The 24,770-nt window shown below is 45.4% G+C and overlaps 1 protein-coding gene across 1 annotated transcript in view; it reads left to right on the top strand.

The window, feature by feature from the left end:
* Positions 1–24,770, top strand: part of TMEM192 (transmembrane protein 192) — a 134,049-nt gene that overhangs the window by 66,480 nt on the left and 42,799 nt on the right. Inside the window, exon 4 of the mRNA XM_073606084.1 lies at positions 12,172–12,303. Within this exon, the coding sequence (XP_073462185.1) occupies positions 12,172–12,303 (132 nt within the window). The remainder of the gene's footprint in view (positions 1–12,171; positions 12,304–24,770) is intronic.

The following is a 24,770-nucleotide window of genomic DNA, read 5'->3' as shown; positions in this document are numbered from 1 at the left end:
TGCACTTTACGTTTAATAGTGTGAATCCATAAAACATTTTTATATGGGCATATCTGTTTACAGGCCTATCTGACTCTGACTCCATGGATTTTGATAATAGTCCATCTAACTACTGGTGATGGCCCACGTGGTAAAGATAGAAGCTTTCTGACACTCCTCATCACACAGCACTGGATGTCACTTTTTTTAATGGGACTGTGGTTTCATTTGTGCAGGTTTTTAAAGATATTATTTATATATATATATATATATAATAATTTTTTTTTTAAGTAAAAGGGGGGGGGGGGGGCTCTGGGGGAGAGCTGCAGCAAAAATGTTTTTTCACCTTTAATGCATAGAATGCATTAAGGTGAAAAACCTTGAGACTTTACAACCACTTTTAATGTGGTTTGTATTCTTATTAGCACATCAGAATTTTGTTTAGTTTGTTCAGTGCACAGTGTGTCTGTCTCTGCCAGCGGCTTTCTCTGTATATGCCTGTGCGTTTTCTGTTTGTTTAATTATTATTACATAGGACGATCCGAGAGGAACCAGTGAAGGCAAAATATAAGCAGATAAAATCTTTTTCTTTTTCATAGTTGTGAGGCAAAAAGTGTTCACATGATACAGTGCTACACTTGTAGAATCAAGGCTTACATTGTGAATGCGCATTGGAAAGCTTCATTATTATGTTATAGAAACCGTCCCTACAACAATAATGTAATTTCTTTCTCATACATCACGGGACACAGAGCCTCAGTAATTACTGATGGGTTATATAGGGTATCACTAGGTGATTGGACCCTGGTCACACCCTAAACAGGAAGTTCAACCCCCTATATAATCCCTCCTCTTGCAGGGATGCCTCCAGTTTTTTAGCCAGTGTCTTAGGTGTTGGATGTGTAAAGATGCCCTGTGCTGAGCTCCAAAGGGAATATCCTATATCCTATATCCTATACTGGGGCAAGCCAGGCGAACCGGATCCATTTCAAAGTGTCCTTTCTAGGCCGAATTGGATGGTACCCGGGCCTCGTGTCCGAAGAAACGAGGTTTTACCTGTAACGCTTCCTCTTTTTAGAGAGCTGGACCCCGCATATCAGAAAATGGTTTTTCTAGCCTTATTTCTGGCTGGGTGCTTTACAGGCCCAGAACTGCGGATCCCCCTATCCATAGGGGGCCCCAGTCTCTGAAGGTTTTTCCAAACGGAGCCCACTGTAAGAGGTGAAGATTGGGTCTGTATAACAGAACCCTGCGGCTGGATAAGGTAAGGGAGATTCCACAGAATTTTTTAATTCTAGTAGGTTTTCTCCTTTAAGGTAAATGCATGCTATGCCTATTGTCGCCACCGGGGGCTGCCAAGAGCACATACCTTCTCATGCTGATGTCTATCTCAGTGTTTCACACTGCACAAGCTCCTCCTGCCGAGCTTCAGGTAGGATGGGGGGTTCTCCTCTGGATATTCCCCCCAGAATAGGGGGAGGCCGCAGGTGGTCTGTGAGGCGGTAATATACCGCACTTTCATCACCGCCGCCATTTTGCCACGTGCAGGCCCCATCACTGCCAGCCTCTCTCCTTCCTGCCCCACCCCCAGCCTTTCCTCCATGCTTGCCAGGAGGGTCGGCTTGCGCGGGAAGCGCACGTTTTTTTAAAAGACGAGGGGGGGGCGCTGGAGAGTGGGGGGGGGGCGGAGCGTCATCGCAGCATCCAGCATGCTTAGACGCCCAGATCGCCGGCTGCAAGGCTATAGAGGCATACTTTGCAGGTGCACACAGCCTTTGGAGGGACACAGAGCTGACGTTCGCATGTAAGGTGGGACTCAGGCATTCTCCTAGGCAGCATTTACTAAAGAAACACTAGACTGGGCATTTGGTATCAGGACTTTTGCCGGACTACATTGCTCAGCAGTCAGTGTTCATTTGTGATACCTCCACCTTGTTGCTTTGCACTATGTGTAGAAGAGGTTCAAATACCCCAAGAACTAGAGGCTCTAGGGGATCTCCTTCAGGTTCTTAGGACTCCCTTTCTGCAGCACCTTCCCCCCCTTAGGGGCCAGGGACGGCTAGCCAGGGAGGGCCGTTGGGGTCAGGGGCTACACCTGCTTCTGGCACTTCAGCCCCTGTATACATTACGCAGGAGGTTTTTTTCCTCAACCATTAATGGTTTAGAGGAAAGATTAATGGCCGTAATTGCATCTTCACTCAGTGGAAAAAAGACGCACCAGGCCTTCCTCTGTTTCCCAGGACCCTCAGGAAGGAGCTCTGGGATAGGGGAGAAAAATCCCTTTCAGAGGATCGGGATGGGACGGATGATTCCTTTTCTGAGGAATCAAGTGGAGAAGGGCCCTCTTCGCTTCTCAGTATGAGAAGGTGTTAGTACAGATCCTTGCTGGATTGGTCCGCTCCACATTTAAAGTACCCGTATCTGAATCAGTTAAAGAACCCTCTACTTCGTTGGGGTCACTAAAGCCTCCTCAAACAACACATGCTTTTCCTGTTCATAATTTACTTGAAAAAGCTCATTTATTCTGAGTGGGATCACCCAGATAAACGTTTTTTCCGCCTAAAAAGGTTTTCAACACTTTATCATATGGAAGAAATGTTTATAAACATGTGGGGGATACCGGCCGTTGATGCCGCCATTTCCTCTGTAAATAAAAGTCTGATTTGTCCTGTAAACAATGCTCAGATGCTCAGGGACCCTGTGGATAAAAAGTTGGAATCCCTATTAAAGGATATTTTCTCCTTTGCATTTTCAGTAGTTCAACCTGCAGTGGCAGCGATCGGAGTCTGTCAATACTTAAGAGACCATGTTAAGCAGGTCATCAAGGTTTTACCTGAACAGCAGGCCCAGGGGTTGGCTAACCTTCCAGTGGCCTTATGTTTTGCTGTTGATGCCATTAGAGATTCTATCATGCAAACCCCTCGTCTTTCACTTGGGTTGGTGCATATGCGTAGAATCTTATGGTTCAAAGATTGGTCAGCTGAAGCACCATGTAAGAAACTTCTGGCTAGATTTCCATTTCATGGTGCAAGGTTGTTTGGAGAAGACTTGGATAATTATATCGAAAGGTTCTCTAGTGGGAGAGCACTCTCTTACCTGTTAAGAAGAGGAGTAAGCGTCCCTCTTTCAAACGCACCCTTTCCCCAGTGCCAGGGGCATCAGCCTCTAGGCAGTCGCGACGGCCTCTTCCGTCAGGGACAAGAAGCAAGAGTCAACCCCAGGGACAAGGAAGTCCTGGGGGAAGAAGCCTGCTAGACAGGACTCTAAGGCCTCTTTATGAAGGGGCGCCCCCTCTCACTCGAGTGGGGGGAAGACTGCTACAGTTCTCAAAAGCTCTGGCAGGAGGATTTCAGGACAGATGAGAATTTCCCTCTCCTCGTTTCCTCCGATCAAATGTCCCCAGAGATCCAGAGAAAAAGCAGTCGCTCCTTCTAGCGTTAGAGCGGCTTTTGTCGCAAGAGGTCATTATGGTGGTTCCCACGAAGGATCAAGGATTGGGATTCTATTCCAACCTTTTACGGTCCAAAAGCCAGATGGCGATGTCAGACCCATTCTGGATCTAAGGGATCTGAATCGATTCCTAAGGATTCGGTCCTTTCGCAGGGAATCAATTCGGACAGTAGTCTCCATCCTGTAGGGAGGAGAATTTCTGGCATCGATGGACATCAGAGATGCATATCTGCAGGTGCCCATTTTTCCTGCTCCTCAAAAGCTCTTATGCTTCGAGATAGGAGGGCGCCATTTCCAGTTTGTGGCTCTGCCTTTCGGACTAACCACTGCACCTCGAGTGTTTACAAAAATCTTGGCCTCCTCTGGCCAGATTAAGGGCTCAAGGTATAACTGTCATAGCATACCTAGACGACCTGCTCTTGATAGACCGGTCGGTAGCCTGTTTGAACAGAAACTTGAGAACCACAGTCTAGTATCTGGAACACCTAGGTTGGCTCCTCAACTTAGAAAGATCTTTCCTAAAACCAGTAAGAAGACTGGAGTATTTGGGTCTGATCATAGATACAAGTAGGGATGAGCCGAACACTCTCCTGTTCGGTTCGCACCAGAACATGCGAACAGGAAAAAAGTTTGTTCGAACACGCGAACATTGTTAAAGTCTACGGGACACGAACATGAATAATCAAAAGTGCTAATTTTAAAGGCTAATATGCAAGTTATTGTCATAAAAAGTGTTTGGGGACCTGGGTCCTGCCCCAGGGGACATGGATCAATGCAAAAAAAAGTTTTAAAAACGGCCGTTTTTTCAGGAGCAGTGATTTTAATAATGCTTAAAGTCAAACAATAAAAGTGTAATATCCCTTTAAATTTCGTACCTGGGGGGTGTCTATAGTATGCCTGTAAAGGGGCGCATGTTTCCTGTGTTTAGAACAGTCTGACAGCAAAATGACATTTTGAAGGAAAAAACTTTGAAGGAAATTTAAAACTACCCGCGGCTATTGCATTGCCGACAATACACATAGAAGTTCATTGATAAAAACGGCATGGGAATTCCCCAAAGGGGAACCCCCGAACCAAAATTAAAAAAAAAAAAATGACGTGGGAGTCCCCCTAACATTTTTGACAGTTTTTTAGTGAAATGGTAGGGGTACTTTTGTACCCCCTTACCATTTCACACAGGGGGGCGGGATCTGGGGGTCCCCTTGTTAAAGGGGGCTTCCAGATTCCGATAAGCCCCCCGCCCGCAGACCCCCACAACCACCGGCCAGGGTTGTGGGGATGAGGCCCTTGTCCTCATCAACATGGGGACAAGGTGTTTTGGGGGGCTACCCCAAAGCACCCTCCCAATGTTGAGGGCATGTGGACTGGTACAGTTCAGGAGGGGGGGGCCGCACTCTCGTCCCCCCCCCCTCTTTTCCTGCGGCCTGCCAGGTTGCGTGCTCGGATAAGGGTCTGGTATGGATTTTTGGGGGGACCCCACGCCGCTTTTTTTTTTTTTTGGCGCGGGGTTCCCCTTAAAATCCATACCAGACCTGAAGGGTCTGGTATGGAATTTAGGGGGAACCCCACATTATATATTTTTTTTTTTTTTAAATTTTGGTTCGGGGTTCCCCTTTGGGGAATTCCCATGCCGTTTTTATCAATGAACTTCTATGTGTATTGTCGGCAATGCAATAGCCGCGGGTAGTTTTAAATTAGTTTTTTCCTTCAAAATGTCATTTTGCTGTCAGACTGTTCTAAACACAGGAAACATGCGCCCCTTTACAGGCATACTATAGACACCCCCCAGGTACGAAATTTAAAGGGATATTACACTTTTATTGTTTGACTTTAAGCATTATTAAAATCACTGCTCCTGAAAAAACGGCCGTTTTTAAAACTTTTTTTTGCATTGATCCATGTCCCCTGGGGCAGGACCTGGGTCCCCAAACACTTTTTATGACAATAACTTGCATATTAGCCTTTAAAATTAGCACTTTTGATTTCTCCCATAGACTTTTAAAGGGTGTTCCGCAGCATTCGAATTTGCCGCGAACACTCCAAATTGTTCGCTGTTCGACGAACTTGCGAACAGCCAATGTTCGAGTCGAACATGAGTTCGACTCGAACTCGAAGCTCATCCCTAGATACAAGCCAGGAAGAAGGTATTTTTTCCTCAGGCAAAGATCACTGCCTTAAGGGAGCTGATTCTGGTAGTCAGGACCAAGAAGGGTCCTTCTGTCCGCCTTTTGTATGAGGCTGCTGGGAAAGAGGGTAGCTTCGTTCGAAGCAGTTCCCTATGCTCAGTTTCATTCAGGACTGTTGCAACACAGTATCCTGTCGGCCTGGAACAAGAGGGTTCAGGCATTAGATTTTTCCGATGCACCTGTCTCATGCAGTGTGTCAGTGCCTCAATTGGTGGTTAATGCCCGAAAGCTTGCAGAAAGGGAAATCCTTTCTACCGGTCACCTGGACGGTGGTAACAACGGATGCCAGACTTTCGGGTTGGGGAGCAGTTCTGGAACAGTCTGCAGTCCAGGGGGTATGGTCCAAAACTGAGAGGACTCTACCCATCAACATTATGGAGATCCGTACGGCATATCTAGCTCTAAAAGCCTGGACTCTCAGGCTACAGGGTTGCCCAGTCAGGATCCAGTCCGACAATGCCACAGCAGTGGCTTATATCAATCATCAGGGAGGCACCAGGAGCCGAGCTGCTCAAGGAGAGGTGAACCAGATCTTAGTCTGGGCAGAGAAGCAGGTGCCATGCACATCGGCAGTCTTCATTCCAGGGATAGAGAACTGGCAGGCGGACTATTTAAAGGGGTTGTAAAGGTAAAATTAAAAAAAAAAAAAAATAACAAACATGTTATACTTACCTTCACTGTGCAGCTCGTTCTGCACAGAGTGGCCCCGAACCTGGTCTTCTGGGGTCCCTCGGCGGCTGTTTCAGCTCCTCCCCGCAAGCATTAACCACCTTAATGCGAGCTCCCTCGCATGGTGGTGAGTGCTTGCGGGCGCGCTCCCGTGATACAGCCGGCGGCTATAGCCGCTCGCTGTATCACTCGGCCCCGCCCCCCAGCACGCCGCGTCATCGGATGTGATTGACAGCAGCGCGAGCCAATGGCTGCGCTGCTTTCAATCCATCCACTGCAGCCAATCAGCGACCAGGCTGAGCTGCAATGGAGATGACGAGAACGAGCAGCGGAGATTCGAGGCGTCAGGTAAGTAAAACGGGGGGGCTGGGGGCGGCGGTATTGTCAAAAGTTTTTTCACCTTAATACATATAATGCATTAAGGTGAAAAAATTTTTACCTTTACAACCCCTTTAAGTCGCCAGCAGTTACTCCCAGGGGAATGGTCCCTGCATCCCGACGTCTTTTGGGCCATATGCCAAAGATGGGGGGGTTCCAGATGGAGACCTCTTTGCATCCCAATTCAACAAAAAGATACACAGATTTGTGGCAAGGACAAAGGATCCTCTTACATGCGGGATAGATGCGTTGGTGATTCCGTGGCATCGGTTCTCACTGATTTATGCATTCCCGCCTATTCTGCTACTGCTACGACTCCTTCGTAGGATCAGGCAGGAAAGTAAGTCAGTACTTCTGGTAGCCCGCGCTTGGCCCAGGAGGACCTGGTATGCAGAAATAGTAAGGATGACGGTGGGTTCCTCGTGGACCCCACCGTTACGCCCAGACCTGTTTTATCTCAAGGTCCAGTGTTCCATCCTGCCTTACAAACGTTAAATTTGACGGTTTGGCTATTGAAACCCACATTCTAAAAAATCGTGGGCTTTCAGGTCCTGTGATATCTACCTTGATCAATGCAAGGAAGCCAGCTTCCAGAGTAATTTATCATAGAGTCTGGAAAGCTTATGTATCCTGGTGTGAATCCAGGGGTTGGCATCCCAGAAAATATGTGATAGGTAGAATCCTTGATTTTCTACAAATGGGATTAGAGATGAAGTTGGCCTTGAGTACCATCAAGGGCCAAGTTTCGGCCTTATCAGTATTGTTTCAACCACCACTTGCTTCGCATTCTTTGGTCCGAAACTTTATGCAGGGGGTGACGCGTCTTAATCCTCTGGTTAAGGCGCCCCTAAACCCCTGGAACTTGAACTTGGTTCTGTCTGTTTTACAGAAACAGCCTTTTGAACCAATACATCAGATTCCTTTGGTCTTGTTGACAAGGAAGTTAATTTTTCTGGTAGCCATTTCTTCTGCTAGAAGAGTATCAGAATTAGCAGCTCTTTCCTGTAAAGAGCCTTATTTGATTGTACACAAGGATAGAGTGGTACTGCGCCCTCATCCTAGTTTTTTACCGAAGGTGGCTTCAGATTTTCATCTAAACCAAGACATTGTTCTGCCTTCCTTTTTTCCAGATCCCTGTTCTTCGGAAGAAAGGTCACTACATTCTTTGGATGTAGTAAGAGCAGTCAAGGCCTATCTGGAAGCAACTGCTCAAATTCGCAAAACGGATGTTTTGTTCGTTCTGCCAGAGGGTCCCAATAGAGGACAGGCAGCGTCAAAAGCTACCATTTCTAAATGGATTCGACAATTGATCATTCAAGCTTACGGTTTGAAACAGAAGATTCCTCAGTTTCAGATCAAGGCACATTCCACAAGGGCTATTGGTGCTTCTTGGGCAGTGCATCACCGGGCCTCTATCGCTCAAATTTGCAAGGCCGCAACCTGGTCTTCAGTCCATACATTCACCAGATTTTATCAGGTGGATGTGAGAAGGCATGAGGATATCGCTTTTGGGCATAGTGTGCTGCAGGCAACGGTACAGGGTCCTCAGGTCTGATTGCGCCCTACTTGGTTGTGATTCCCCTCCCCTCAGGTAGCATTGCTCTGGGACATCCCATCAGTAATTACTGAGGCTCTGTGTCCCGTGATGTATGAGAAAGAAAATTGGATTTTTTTATAACAGCTTACCTGTAAAATCCTTTTTTCGATGTACATCACGGGACACAAAGGTCCCGCCCCTCTTCTAATACACTTATATTGCTTTGCTACAAAACTGAGGTATCCCTGCAAGAGGGATTATATAGGGGGTTGAACTTCCTGTTTAGGGTGTGACCAGTGTCCAATCACCTAGTGATACCCTATATAACCTATCAGTAATTACTGAGGCTCTGTGTCCCGTGATGTCCATCGAAAGAAAAGGATTTTACAGGTAAGCTGTTATAAAAAATCCTATTTTTCCAATGTGCATGCACAATGTAAGCCTAAAGAACCAAAAAAGATAAACCCTTTGCAAGATATTGGTACGCGTAGACACACTGTATGTAATCTCTACACCCCCCACCCTAAAATTGGGCTTAGGATCTTCTGTGTTTCCAGTTGTCCACTATCCTTGTCGGTATACAGAAGTCCTCTTTCAATTAGGTGGTCTTATTACCATAAGAGTGTCCAGTGTGTACCAACGTAACACTTCTCCATGTATAATTTTTCCATGCATTTTCAGCTTAACAAATGTAAAACCTAGAAAAACAATCTCATCTGTAGTCCTAAAATGCCTCCTTTTGTTTTTTACTGATCCATATATTAGCATAACAATTCCTTGTTATTATGGCAGAGAGCAGTGATGTTCTGTACAAGCCAGCCAATGCAAATATGTGGAGGATGCAGGCTACCTCCGCACAGTTGGAACCGTTTAATTAGGAAAAAAGGAGTGTATGGGACATCTGGATCCCAATGTTGTATCCAAATACTGGCCACACATGGGCTGTCCAAGACTTTTTCTTTTGCTGTGGGCTACCCAGTCTATAGTGGTGGTCACATATGACAGATGAGCAATTGGTACACAGGGCCACAGTAGTGGGCATACCAGAGCCTACCCTTGTAATAATGCATCCTCGATTCTCAATACACACATCTAAAATTACATTATCTGCATAATTAGCATAAGTATTGAATTCTGATATTTCCAGGCAAAATTATTATTTTTTTTTCCCCAGTTTGAAGAATGATTCAAATTTGCCAGTTTTTACTTCTATTTGGTCCTGTTGGGGAGATATCTCCTCTATTACAAATCCCAGTGACATGTCACCAGGACAAGCAGTGGGATCACATTTTTTAATTTCAAGGGCACAAATTACATTAAACCTTTTTTAATTTTTTTGTAGAGTAGGGGAAGGCCTGCACCTCCTATTACTTTCACATGAGAACTACAGTACGTAATGTATATAACTGACACTTAAAGGCTAAATCTAAATTGCCAGGCATACCATAATTGTGTCTAAGCATCTGTAGGTTCAATGTGCACTATTTAACCTTATACATGACGATAGACTGTACATAAGGTACAATGTGCTAATTAAACAGGGATATTCAATCAGTGATGAGCATGGAAAAATATATATATATATATATATATATATATATATATATATATATATATATATATATATATATATATATATATATATATATATATATATATATATATATATATATATATATTTATTTATTTTTTCACACAAGCTTGCTTCTCTTCTGATTAAGTTGGCCATACATGTATAGATTTCTTTTGCTCCGCCTTAGCCTAGGTCCACACATATCCAATGTGGGAACCAGAGTGATTCCTGTGCCGGTTCCCGCATCGCATCTCTCCGCAGGCAGTTCACACTGCCTTTTGCAAACCGATGCGGGTGTCAATACAATGTTATTGATACCCCCCGATCGGTTATCGGTTCACAGATCGCAGTGTGAACTGTGAACTCGCACAGGAATCAGATTGCATGGGTGACAACACCCATGCGATCCGATTCCAGTGCGGGGGAAAAAGTCCCTGCACTATTTTCCTACGAATCCAATGCGAGTTCAGCCCTACAACTGTAGGGCTGAACTCGCATTGCACAGACATGGCATGCGATCGGCACCGCAGTGCAGGTGCGAATCGCATGCGATGTCTGTGTTCGCACAAGTGTGAATCTGGGCTAAATGTAGGTAGATACAGGTTTACCTCTGTCCAGTAGGTGGTACTGTGCCATTATACAGATGGATTGGAGTCTAATAAAGAAAATGTCCTCTCGTGGACTACATCAGTGACGGTGTCTCAAAGGTGTCAGCAGTCTGATTGGACACTGCAACTTCTGGAGACCTTTTGGCAGCCGTCTTGGTGTGGGAAGTTTATAAAACAAGGTATCTGCATTGTTCAGGCATGCCAGGAGCAAGTGGTAGGTCAGGGACAGAGACCCTGCTTGTTAGGGAAAGCCAATACTGCAGGGAAAAGTCCCTGGTGAGTGGGGTCAATTCCAGGAAGAATGCCTGCCTACAGGAAACATTCCAGTTGCCGGATCAAGTACGTGGGGCTCTTTCCAGCAGCACTGTTGCGCCATCTCAGCGCACCACCACAACTTCAGCAGAATCTGTCCTCTCTCTGATAATAGGGTTTGGATTGAATGCAAGCATTGTTTGGCCAACAATTTTCCAATAGACTCCTTCAGCAAAAGTCTGTTAAACAAGTGGTGCCGACAGGGCCATATACTGCATGAATTTCGTACAATCAAGCAGGAATTGACTAAAATTCAAGCATTGAATGACTGCCTTTAAGCCGGCTATACATGGATTGAAATTTGGCTGAATCCATAGGGACTGCCTGAACTTCGATCCATCTACCGATCGACTTCTGTACTACCGCCGAGTTGGATTTTTGCTGCTCAATCAGTGCTGCCAGCTATAGCTGTGTATTCTGATGGAGGGGAAGTATCCCCAGTGTCAGAATACAATAGCTCAGCAGGGAGCTGGCATTCGAGGTGCATGGGGGAATCAAGTCAAACTGATTCATGTACGGGCTGCCTTAAGCCTGCCATTGGTCGAATCTCAGCCGGTTCAGCAGTACCAACCTTAATTTGATCCATCTATGGGCAGACTGGTTGTACTGAAGTCTATTCATCAATCGACTTCAATACAATCAGCCTGTCAGATTTTTTTGCATGTGATCATTGTGTTCTGCTGGCAGGAAAGGCTTTCTGACGGTAGAACACAGTAGCGCTGCTGGAGAGATTCCCCCATCAATACTGACTGTGTTGATGGGGGGCATCGGAATTTTCTTTCCCTTCACCCATGGTGGAGAGAATTTGTATGGCTTGCCTTGCAAATTTCTTCCCTGCAACCACGACCATTATGCTCTCTTGGCGGGGGAAGCTGTCCTAGTTGGTAGAACACAGTGATTCGCATGTAAAATCTGGCAGGCTGGTTGTTAATTAACTTTAGTCCATTCAGCCTGTCCATACATGGTTCGAATCTCGGCTGGTTCCTGCTGAACCTGAGAAGATTCGCTCCCTCTATGGCCGGCTTTACTCTGTGTATAGTGCTTTACTGTTCTCCACTTTTGTGTAAGTCTGTTTCTGTGGACAAAATGAAAGCGGTGCTCTCTTGTTCTGTAAGTGTTTTAAATCCAGCCCTTGTTCAGAAGGGATGCTCACTACGTTGTTGGATATAATGTCTGAACAGGGGTCAGAGATTGTGTTTGTAAGAAAATATGGGATGCCAGGAAAGTAAAACATGAAAGCTTCTTCGAAAATGTATTTTAACATGACATTCAAAGTAGACATAAATGTTTTCAATTGGGACCCCTGGAAGTCCAAATGCATAGCAATGCTGGGACATTACATAGCTGTGAATTGGGTTGGGGGATGCAATTTTTTTTTTTTTGAAATGACTTGTTCTGCTGATTGTCTCTATGTACAGTATTTTCCCCAGAAGCATTAATTGTACAGTCCTCTCCTGTTTCTTTGTTCTTTTCTGTTAGGCAATGCGGCTGTCCTCCTGGTTATCTCTTCCAAGGATTTGTTGAATGACAACAACCTCTATCTCTACCTTATCTGGAGTGTGCTGATCCTGGAGCTGATCCTAACTGTGATATTCCTGCTAATGTATACAGGTGAGAACACGGGAGGCCAAGGAATGCTTCTCATCTTATTTATAGCTATACGACACAACCATGCACAATGTATGTAGTAGATTTAAAAAAAAAAAATTTCTCCATTGGGTTTTAGATGATGATGATTTCATATGTTGGTATCTACTAAAAGGGTACCGAAAACCTTCCTTTTTTTTTTTTTTTTTTTTTCCCCTTTCCTCTTTCCTTTTTTCCTTTTTTTTCTTTTTTAGAATATGATTGGTTGCATTGGTGGATTGTAGAAAAACATTGCTTGAGGGCACAAAAGCTAATTCTGTAATAAGCTGGCAATTGATGGTGCCATGCACCTTTGGTCAGCGTGTTATGGGGGAGATAGCAGCAATTCCCCATGCAGTTATCACTGTTTCCCCATTAATACATTGATGGCACAGGTGCCTGGTTTCAGCTCTCCCTCACACTTTAATAGCATAAGCGTGCATATTAGGGCGGATTGCCGTTATTCATCTAATATAAGCTAGTGCCTAAGATGACATGCTGCATCTCCATCTTTCTCCCGCTTCCTCCCTTCTGTTCTCATAGAGGCAAGCTTGCATGTTTGTGAAGCATTCAACTGTTCTTTTAGTACAAGGGCAGGCTCACACATACCAACAAATTTCATATTTCCCAAATCTAGATAGCATCAGTAACATGAAATTGTTCCTGAAGTGCATCCAGCGCCTCATGCATCAGCCCCATGCTGTGGAGGTCTCTGAGCACTTACTTTGTGGGGGAGCTATCGGGAATGACAAAGATGAACTGCATGCAACCAGTGCTTTGCCAAATGCCTGAATGTATTGAGTCTTTTGAACGATCGTAATACATCTCTGTCTGCTTCAGGTGCCAGGTAGCACTTGTTGAATCATAGAAAAGTGTTCGAAATACATTTAGTGTGATGGGCTATGTCTACAAAATCATTTACAAATTGTGATATCTGTTTACTGTGATGCAGTTAACTTTGTACCATCTCTTATCCAGCACCACAAAGACCAGACTACATTTTTCTTCTTAGCCAGTGCAATACTACAGGATGTCGATGCGATATGAATACCCTTAACCCAGATGATGTTTGTAGATGGTTACAAACATGAACTTGCTTTGTAACATTTGCCCTTTTTATGCTGTTGAGATTACCTTTTTGTGTTCGAAGAGTTGGTGGGGGAGGGGGGATAGGAAGTGTTAACAATTGAAAGTAGATCATTAAAGTGTCTGTGTTTGCTCAGAACTCAAAATATCCAGGACTGTGCCATGAAAGAATGCTGGTGGAATGTATATCCATCAGAGGCCTTTAGAGGCCGTCCAAGTCATTGTACTTTTACTAAGATGGCATTACACAGTTTAAAGAATCTCCCAAAGTATAGATACTATTGGTAGAGCTGGCCAGTACATAAGTGATATCCTATTATTTTACTTTAGATGCTTTCCACCTTCAGTTCCAACTTCATGACTTCCGTTTAGGAAGGCTTTATCTCTTCCAGTAGGCCTCGGCATTCTTGACTATCCCAGGAATGAAAAGTGTTTCCTCCCTTCTGACTTCAGGTTCTCTTTGATGTCATTTTCGGCCCTCTTAGGCTTCTTATCTGTAGAGATATAGATTTCTTCTATTACTTGCTAAGTATGTGTCCCTCAGGCTTATTTAAAAAGCCCAAAAGCAAGATTGCTAAGCATGTTTCCCTCAGGCTTATTTAAAAGGCCCAAAAACAAGATTGCTACGTATGATGACAGATCCAGTGCAATGCTATAATGTCCATTTAATAAAATCCCTCTGTTCTACATCTGGTATTGTCTTCACTCATTAGTATAAAGGTTGCACTGTCTCTTTTACCAGACCTTAGTTGGCAGTTGTTTAGGTATTTTTTTCCAGATTGCAGACAATGCCAGACCTTCTAAAACACTGCTGAAATATAGTGGTTGTTGGGGGTGAGTTGAGTTGAGTAGGTCCAAAACTATCAGAGCACACATTTGTGCAAAAGTACTTGGCATTCTTCTTCCTTTTTTTTTTTTTTTTTTTTTTTTTTCTTCCTTGAGTTGAATGTATGGATATCTGTTATCTAGTAGAGCCTCTGAAGTTAGGATATGGTTATTTGTGTATATTTGTGTAGAGAGACTGGTAGGGAGAGTATCCTATACCCAAGATTTATGTAGGGTTATGGATAGAAACCAGTAATGCAAACGTAGACAAAAAAAGCAATGGATTTAGACATATACTATTCCACAGGGGTGAGATATATGAAAAACACCTATAATATGCTATGCTTTAAATCTTGAAGTGATATAATAGAAGCAACGTAGATTTGATAAAATATAGGAAGGTGGAGACGTGTTTCTTGTATGATTTTGTCTCGTTTGTTTGTTTTTGTTTTTTTTTTGTTTTTTTTTTTCTTTCTAAATGTTCACAATATCCAATTTTAGAAGTGTTGAATGTATTTTTGTATATCTTGTTAAACAATGAAAAATAAGCGAGATTATAAACAAAAGTACTTAGTATTGAGAGCAAGTATTATCCACAGACAAAAGGCAAATATTTGCCATAAAACAAAGGAATCTTAACGTATAAAGTATGTATTGATTACTTGCCTAGTTATATTTGTAGCAATGATTTTGTATGATCGAGTGTGCCTTCATTTGTTCGAAGTAAGCTGGTGAAAGATTGCTTACATAGCAAGATGGAATCCTAACCTTGTGTGAAAGGGAGAATTCTTACATTTTTGTATATGAGACGGGCTAATTTTTTGTGGGAGTTACTAGAAACCTGTCGAGCACAAATATATGCATGGAAAACAATACCTTTCACAATGTATCAGCAACCAGACTGAGCATCATCCAGATACATGGTAGCCTCTAATTCCCTTTACAATGTAGCGGGTACCAGGATGGACACTGTTCTGATGTTGCTATGTAATCGCACACTATTTTACCTGTAGTAATTATGAGAATGTATGCATTTTATGTGACCATGTATTTGGTGTATTTCATTTTATATTTTTCTCATTGATAATTTTTCACACATACTGTATATTGGCAGAAAAAAGCTTGTTTAGCTCTTTAAAAGTAAAGGAGAGTTCAATATTCACTACAATCATATTCAATGACTGCCTTCTTGCAATATTTGCTAATTATTTTTCCAGCCATTTCAGCAATTAGGAAGATCAAAGGATATTTTCAGAGCCTAGATCAAACACTTTAGTCAGGCTATGTAATATCTAGGAGATGAAAAGGGGATGTTTGAGAAACCATTTTTTTTCATGTGTTTGCCTAGTACCAGTTGACTTTTTTTTGTATGTTTTCTGGGCCATTCTATCCAAGCTAGAGTATCATTCTAAAACAGTCAGGTGGCATGAACCATAAGGTCTCCATATTAATGTACTACGTTACTTCTGCTGTTTAGTGAAGTATAAAAGTTGCTTCTTTCACTGTGTGTAGTTTACCAGGTATTTAATTTTATACAGAAACAATAGTTCATGTCACGTACTTGATAGGAGACTGAAATGATGAGGTCAGCCTCTCTTCTCTCCAGCCCGGCCCCCACTGAAGGTGGAACAGAGGGTACTGAGGGACACGAGTGCCTGCAGATATTGATAGGAGAACTTGCAGCAGGAGATGCAGTCCCATGGAGACTGGTGAACCAATTGGTCAGGAACAGTAGTAAGGTTCAGAAGTCTAGCCCAGGTTAAAGGGGCACTCCGCTTAGGCTGTTGGTTCTGGACATTCGGCTTGTCAGAGCTACCAGCAGACTTGAGGCAGGAACACTCAGCGGTTCACAGAGCTGGTACAACAGACAGCCAAACAGGCACTTGAGCAGAACAGGAATCCAGGATCAGAGATCAAAGCATAGTTACAAGGAATAGCCATGGTCATCAAAAGGCAGGCAGCAAGATACCACATCATGGGCAAAGCTGTAGTTAGGAACGGAGCTGGTTCAGGAATGAACGACAGTTCAGAAGCAGAATCCAAGATCCCGTCAGGAGCAAGCTGGGTCAGCAACAAGGAAATCATACAGGATAAATGCAGGACACAGGGAACAGCTGAAGATCAGTCAGCACTGAACACTGGCATGAGCATCCTTCTACATAGCCTGTCTGGTGCCAACAGAAATTGTGCGTGTACGTTTGCGAATTTTTGCATGTATGTGCATATCTGCTCACTAGATGTCTCACATGGATTCCCTGGCACTTTCCTGATTCCTTAAAGCAGTCCTGTACTTCAAATCTGAAGTATATAAAGAAATAACAATGGCTTAAGCTGGCCATACAGGTATATGGCGATATCCCTAACCGATTCCTCCATCCATGCTAGTAGTGCAAATGGATCTCCCATTGCGGGCTATTGTTTGCCGACAGTAATTGCTGTCGGCTATAGGAATACCCAAGCAGTGCCTGTATTTGATTGGATACAGGTTCTGTTCTCCTGGCAGTTTTCCACCTGGCTTCTTCAACAAGAGTTGATTGAAAAAGTGACACTTGTCAATCTCAGTGTTGCCATCAGGTTCACTGATGGAGTGTATTTCAGTGGCTTCAACATAAATCTGCTGACATTTGATGCATGTGTCACTAGCTTCAAATTACTTGGCTGTCTTGGAGATTATGCTGCTAGCATGACTAGAATGCTAAGGGTTTAGTTATGTAATCTCTGTTAACAGAAGGTTTGCAGTCCAGATTGGCTGAACCTCTCCTTTCACAAAAATCATGTGACCAAAAGCATAGACTTTGGTTATATTACCATCACTAGTAGCAACCAGGAGCAGCAAAGGTATTTTATTTCAGCCCTCATATGATTCCTTATCAGTCCCAGAAAGACTAGGAACATAGTTTTATGTGTACATTTAAATACTATAGGTTCATATTATTGGGTTTTGATGACCTACCTGGCCTAAAATTTGAGTTTTGTTAAAATTTAAAGTGGTACTTCACTCTCGCATTTAACATTGTCTATTTTTACTCCTTATGCTGCTAGCATTAGTAAATAGAAAAGTATATCATATTTACTGGTTTTAGGCTGGGTTCACACCCGCATCCAATTCACATAGCAGGAGAATGTGACTGGCTCTCTATGGAGCCGGTTCACATGTCTCCAGGGTGGCTGCGGAGCGCACTGCACAGAAAAGATGTGCATCTTTGCCTCCATTTCAGGGCCGAATTCAAGCAAAGATTCTGCCCTGATTCGTCCCTTAAATGGAGAACAGGGACGGACAGCGTTGCTGTGCGATCCACGGCCGGTTTAGGTGTGAACCAAGCCTTAAATTTTCGTTTCCTTAATGTTTTCTTTCTTTTTTCTTTTTCCTTTGCCTAGGCAAATTATGTCATACACCCAGGAGTCTTCAGGAAAGGAAGAGGGGTCTCAGCTAGGCACACCCTCTTGCTTGTATGCCTGTGCTAAGGGCAGATGGATTCCAGGAAGTAAAAACATGAATCATCTGCCCTTAGTCAAGATGGCCACGACCAGAGATGCTAAGAAAGTTGTCTTTCAAAGTGATTTCTCAGCAAAATAAATCAGAGACATGAATAGATGAGGGAGCTTGCTTTGATTATTAAAAATGAATTGAATAGCTTTTTTATTTTGTGGTGCTTAGATGTTGGTAAACCTGGATCAAAGAATCACAAATGACCATAGACAAAAATTTACTTTTTTTATTTTTTTTTGTCAGGCTGCAACCACTCTGATAACCTTCAGACAAGAGTACCTAAACAAACCCTTGTAGTGGCCCCTACCCCATACTGCAAGAGTTAAATGCTTGTTAAAGCGGTTCTTCAGTCATCTCTTCAAAAATTAGAAGTCAGCAGCTCCAAAAACTGTAGCTGCTGACTTTTAATAAACCGACACTCGCCTGTCTTGGGATCCAGCGCTGTCCTTACCTGGGTCGTTTTTTTTCACCCTTCTCTGATCCCTGGTGCCAACAGGTTTACTGTGGGCAGCTAGCTGTGACTTTGCAGCTGGTTGCCCATTGTGCATTTGCGATCCGCACTACGCCTTGTGAATGGTTCCCCATTGTTTAGGGCGGGGGGGAGCTTCTGCACAGATTGCCTAATCCCATCAATGCCCTGCACCCCCCCCCCAAAAACAATTTTTTTCCCAAATATGACAAAAGAGGAGGAAAAGCAACACGTCTCCTTTTGAGTGAAGTTACGCTTTAAGTCTAGGTGGTGTAGGATGAGGTTGCATTACTTACATATTTCTCCTGCTGGCTCCTAACTCTCCTCCTCTCCCTAAAGCTCCATATGCTCTGTGAGCAGTCCCTCATTGTCATCAGGTACAACGAAGGGCTATTAATCCCTAGAGTAGTTTGAAAAGGAGGTGGAAAGGGGACTGGTTGCACAGCTGGAAGGAGCCTGCCAGAGCAAAGAAGGGGTAGGTAATGTAGCATTTTCTGCAACCCTCTGTTAATATGCATTTAACTCTTAAGTGTGGGTGGCCCACTGCAAGGATAGATAGATCGATCGAGATATATAAAAAAATATACATTTCTAAGATTTAACTCCAAAAAATGCTAGTTGACTATCTGACCCAGAACAAAAACATTTTTCTCCAGTCATCTTCCAGGATGGCACACCTGAGACATGACTGGTCTCGCCTGACAGGAAACACAATTGACAGAGTTTAAAAGGCCCCACCCGTCCCTCTGTCGCTCAGTTCTTGAGTGTTTCCCATAAGATGCAGCAAAATCTTTTTTTCTTTCCTCCGGACCAATGCCTGGGGCTGAGGTCCCCCCCTGGGCGCTAGACCCTATGCAGACCAGTGGTGGATGCAGGTTTTGGTAAAGCTTGCCTTTGCCCAGGGGGGATATTGTCCCCAAAGAGTTCCCCGGGGGGGGCAGCAGGATCTGGAAGAGCCCCCCTGAGAGCTGGAGGCCCCTGGACAGAGTTAAAGTGTGTTCAGAACTCCAGGGACCACGTTCCCACTCTCTCCTCCTACCTGACAGTGGTAGATGGGATGGAGGAGCCGGTCTGCAGAACCCCATTTGCCCGGGGGGCGAAAGGCTCCTGAAATCATGCAGGTCCCTAGCATGGCGTGTACGGCATTCTGCTGGCGCTACTGCGCAGGTCCTCTTGCCATGCAGAGGGGCGGAGCGCACACAGCGTCACTTTCCACAGGTCATTTTCGGGGACAGAGGTTCCATCAAGACTGATGGAGAATGAGGGACGGATGAAGGATGTGCCAAGTATGGCCACAGCGCTTGAGGAGCCAACAGGGGGTGAGTCTACCCAGCTGATGTGGGGGTAAGGTTAGGGGTGGCCCTATTCCTCACCCCCGCAAGACACCTTAAAGGGGCGCTAGGCTAATGGGGATTTGTCTGTGTTTATTTTGACAGAAACAGAATGCTCGGCCCAGGGGACTGCCAGCAGGTCAAAGTGCAAGGGCCCCTCTAGGACGAAGTGTTGTGGGTACTGCAATGAGAAGCTCCCGCAGGACCATGCCAAGCCATTTTGTTTCAAGTGCATCCATAAGTTAGCGGGCAGGGGCACGGCACAGGCCATGAAAGAGTGCCTTGCTCTGCAATCTGAGATGATATCGACTCTCCAGTCATTCAAGTCTACAGTTGGGGCTAGTCGGCCGGCACAGGCCCCTTTCTGTAGGGTGGGCTCCCCCTCTCAGGAGGGAACCTCGAAAAGTAACACGGAGGTTCCAAAGAGCGCCTGCTCCTTGTTCTGATGAGAAGGCAGAGGCCTCAGAGCAGAGGTCTCTGGAGGGGGAAGATCCAGACCGGGATAGTCATGGTAGCGAGGAAGCAAGGCCTGGAAGGCATCTCTTCTCAGCCGGAGACATGAAGGGTCTCCTCAGAACAATCTATGCATCTAAGGATATTCAGCAACCATCCACGTAGGTCTCGCCTCAGGATAGAATGTATAGGGGGGCAAGGACATAATCCTGAGAGAGTGGAAGGAACCCGAGCGAAAAGGTACTAAGGCTCAAGACGTGAAAGCGCAGATGTCTCTTCAGAGAGAAGGAAGAGGAAAAGTTCTTTAAGGTACCATGGCTGGACACTTCCCTAGCTCAGGTGTCCAAGCACTTGCACCTCTCCTTCGAAGATTCCGGGATTAAATGGATCGGAGGTCGGAAACCCTGCTGCGTAGGGCCTGGGATGCCAATACAGCAGCTATGGGGCCTGCATTGGCTTCCGCCTGTGTTGCCAGGAATGCCGACACATGGGTCAACAAATTGGGGGACCATGTGTCACGGGGGTCCAAGACCAGGGACGTGTTGGATTCCCTGGAGGTCATCGTCAAGGTGGTAGCCTATCTAGCAGATGCAGTGGTAGAAACAGTAAGGACGACTGCCAAGTCTGCAGCCCTCTTGAATTCTGCCAGGAGAGCACTTTGGGTAAAGATGTGGGATGGGGAGTATACCCTTTGAGGCTGACTGCTCTTCGGGACTGGCTTGGAGCAAGTCCTGTCCCAGTCGGCGGAGAAGGGGGAAAAAGTTCCCGGTTAAACCCAATAAGGGTAAAGTTTTTTTTTTTTTCCAGGCCCCCCTTCAAAAGACCATTTCAAGGGTAAGATGGAGACAGTTAAGAAGTGGGTGTTTGGTAAGGGCAACAAGGAAGCGAAATGACGCCAGCCCCAGGGTTAGTGGAAGGCTCTTGTGGTTTCTCCCTCAATGGGAAGAGATCACTCAGAGCCCATACATTTTAAACCTTGTAAAAGAGGGTTACAGGTTGGAGTTCCTGTCCGCCCGTCCTCCGAGCTGTGCCCTTACCCATCCCCCCAAAGAACCACATAAAGCAAGGGGCCTGTTGGAGAGTGTCCGGGAGTTAGCGGAACAAGAGGTCATCATCCCAGTTCCAGCAAATTGGATTGGTCGGGGGTTTTATGCCCACATATTTGTGGTTCTGGAACCCTCAGGCAAGTTTCGACTAATTATAATCTTGCGAAAGCAGTACAAAAGATTTCCGTATGGAAAGCATCTACACGGTCAGGAGGCACCTCTAGGAGGGAGTCTTCATGGTCGCGCATCCTTCAAATCCAGCGTATCTCCTTGTCCCCATCGCCCAGAAACCCCAAAGGTTCCTTTTGGTTCGCAGTTCAGTCAAGTCAGGGCGTCCAACATTGGCAATTCAGGGCCCTTCCCTTTGGCCTGGTGGCCAGTCCAAGGATCTTTACGAAGGTTCTCGCTGAGGTAGTATTATTCCTTCACCTCCAGGGAGTAGCCTTGATTCCCTATTTGGACGATATGCTGATCTACAATCCGTCTCGGTAACAGCTCCTGTCAGACCGGGACAAGGTGATGTCCAACCTAGAGAAGTCCTCCCTGGAGCCCTCGCAGTCAAAAGTATATTTGGCATACCTAGTGGAGTCTATGGCTCAAAGGTTTTTCCTTCCCTGGAAGATTGCAAGGGTGCTGGGGGCAGTGTCTACTCTCTGCGAACCCGTAAGGGTCTCTCAGAGGACCCTCATGAGGGTGCTTGGGGTAATGCATTCCAGCGGTACCCTGGGCCCAGCTCCACTCTCGGGTTCTCCAGGGATTCATTCTCTCCTCCTGGGACAGAAGAAAGGAATCCCTGGACGTAAGGATATCCCTCCCAGGGGAGGTAAGAGACTCTGGAGTGGTGGCTCAGTCCAAGCAATCTGTCAGGGGGTCGGGCCTGGGCCCAGCGAAATCAGTTGAGCGTGACAACCGATGCGAGTGCCTGGGGATGGGGGGGCCCACTAGGGGATCTCTGCGCCCAGGGTCCCTGGGACCAGGGTCATAGCAGGGCCTCCTCCTTCAGGGAACTCCTGGCGATCAAAAAAGCCTTTGAGAATTTCAAGGACCAGGTTCGGGGGAGAGAAGTGCAGGTCTTCTCGGACAACGCGGTGGTGGTGTCCTACTTAAATTGCCAGGGAGGAACGAGGTCCCGGAGGCAAATGAAGCTGGCCCAGGAGATCCTGGGGGAGCAGAGAGGAGAATCCCCTCGATCTCAGTGGTCCATATGAGGGGCCCTCAATACAGAGGCGGACTACCTCAGCAAGCAGCCCATCCATCAGGGAGAGTGGGAGCTAAACGGCGAGGTGTTTTTCTGGTAAGCTAACACTTTTGCAGACCAGAAATAGATCTGTTTGCAGAAGAAACAGAAAGGTCTGGAAGTTCTTCCCTCTCGCCGGGGAGCAGGGCTCCCAGGGGGTGGACGCTTTAGCCCAGAGCTGGAAGTTCGGTCTGGCATATGCATTCCCTCCCCTGGGACTCATCCCCTGGGTGTTACAGAAGTTGACTCAGGCACACTGTTGTCTCATTTTAATTGCACCTTGGTGGCCAAGGAGGGCATGATTCCCCACCCAAAAGAGGTGGTCGATCTCCCCTCCATTATATCTTCCATCCAGACATGATCTCCTCTGCCAGGGACCAGTTCTACATCCCGATCCGGGGTTCCTTTCCCTGACGGGCTGGTGCTTGAGAAGGAAACAAAGGTTTGGAGGGTCTTCTCTCCTTGGAGTCAGGCTAGAGAGGTCCCTCTCCAAATGATCCCGATGGTCCTGGACTTCCTCCAGGAGTTGGGTTGACCAGGGCCTGGCAGTCAATACCCTCAGGGTCCAGATCGCAGCCCTATGTGTATTTTTGGATAGAAGGCTCGCCCTGGACCCTCTCATAAAAAGATTTTTGTTGTTTTGTTGTTAGTTTTGTTTTTTTTTTTTTTTTTTTGCTCCTAGAAGGTATTCCTCAGACAGGTCCCCTTGTACCTACCTAAGGTGACCTCAAATCTCCACAGGTCACAGGAGATTGTGCTCCCTATATTTTTTGAAAACCCCCCAGAATGATAGGGAGGCAAAATTTCATTCACTAGACGTTAGACAGTATCTACTAGTCCAGGGATCCTCAAACTACGGCCCTCCAGCTGTTGCAGAACTACACGTCCCATGAGGCATTGTAAAACTCTGACATTCACAGACATGACTAGGCATGATGGGAATTGTAGTTCCTGAACAACTGGAGGGCCGTAGTTTGAAGACCCCTGCACTAGTCTATCTAGAGAGAGTTAGATGCTTTAGGAGATCCAACCACTTATTAATTTAGTTTCTGTGGCCAGAGAAAGGGTCTCTGGGCCTCTAAGCTGACTGTAGCGAGGTGGCTAAAACAGACCATCGTGGTAACATGCGAGCACTTGGGTAAACCAGTCCCTCTTCTCAATTTTGTTTACTCTTCTAGTCAGCATGTTCACACGTGCACTGTCAGAGACCTGTTGTCTTCTCATTTGACTAGATCACTGGTGACCTCCTGGGCAGAGAGGGTGGGCGCATCTATTGACCACATCGGCAAGCCAGAACACCTTTCTGAGGCACTACAGGGTGGAGCTGTTGTAAACTCAGGACCTGGCGTTCGGCAGGGAAGTCCTACAGGCGGTGGTCCCACCCTAAGGTAGGCCTGAGCTTCTTGCTCGTCTCAGGTGTGCCGTCCTGGAAGATGACTGGAGAAAATTACCAGTTACACTTACCGTTAATGGTCTTTCTAGGAAATCTTCCAGGATGGCAGGCCTACTTCCATACCCTCATTTGTTGGTGATGTCCGATTCTCACAGAATGTGCCCTCTTGCACTGGTGTGGGCTAATACTTTGTCACAACTGAGGGAAAGAGAGAAGGGTGGGGCCTTTTAAACTCTATTGTTGTTTGTTTCCTATCAAGTGAGACCAGTCATCTCTGAGGTGTGCCGTCCCTGGAATATTTCCTAGAAACACCGTTACCGGTAAGTGTAACTGGTAATTTTTCTGCTTGGAGTTCCATTATAAAGTAAGTCTCTCCTGTGGAACTATGAGGACTACCATTGCTAATTCTGTTCTGAAAATGCTAGTTAACAAGCTTGAAATGCTGATGTTCCCAGTCTGTAATTCAGAAAGCACAGAAGCTAGTACAAGTATGCATATTAGTCCTTCCCTGTTCTGGGTTGTGATTCAAACTATTAAAGCTAAGGAGGCAACATGAAAGAAGAACTCAGTCTAGAAGGGCCAGCACTTGAAGACAAAAGGTCTCTGTGACAGTGCACGTGTGAACATGCTGACTAGAAGAGTAAACAAAATTGAGAAGAGGTATAGTTTTATTCGTGCACTGTCAATGCTGCTTCCCATTTTGCAAATTACTGATTGTCATGTTTACATAGTTTCTTTAATATTTTGTGCCCTGTACTTTGATCGGGTAGCATATGTTGCTAGAACCCCATGGATCCATACCAAAGGTTTCCTAAAGCGATTGCATCAGGTGTAGTAAGTGCACTTATCACATGCCTGCCAAAATGTCTTGCGCAACTCAAAAACATTGAACTTGGACTTGATGTAATTGATTTTGATCCATGGTGTGCAGGCAACGGATGCTTCCTTGTATGTTAATCACTTGTTATTGCTGCAGCATCCACATACCCAAGGCAGCCCCTAGAAGGATCCATTTTTTTTTTTTTTTTCTGTTCGACCAGGGGGTTGAACGAAAAATACTGACCCAATCCCTCCATCCACACATGAGGTGGATGGGGGAATCCTCTCTGCTGCAACATTTGT

This window comes from Aquarana catesbeiana, linkage group LG01, assembly GCF_042186555.1.
Source record: "Aquarana catesbeiana isolate 2022-GZ linkage group LG01, ASM4218655v1, whole genome shotgun sequence".
Classification (NCBI taxonomy): domain Eukaryota; kingdom Metazoa; phylum Chordata; class Amphibia; order Anura; family Ranidae; genus Aquarana; species Aquarana catesbeiana.
This window is presented reverse-complemented; position numbering and strand designations above follow the sequence as displayed.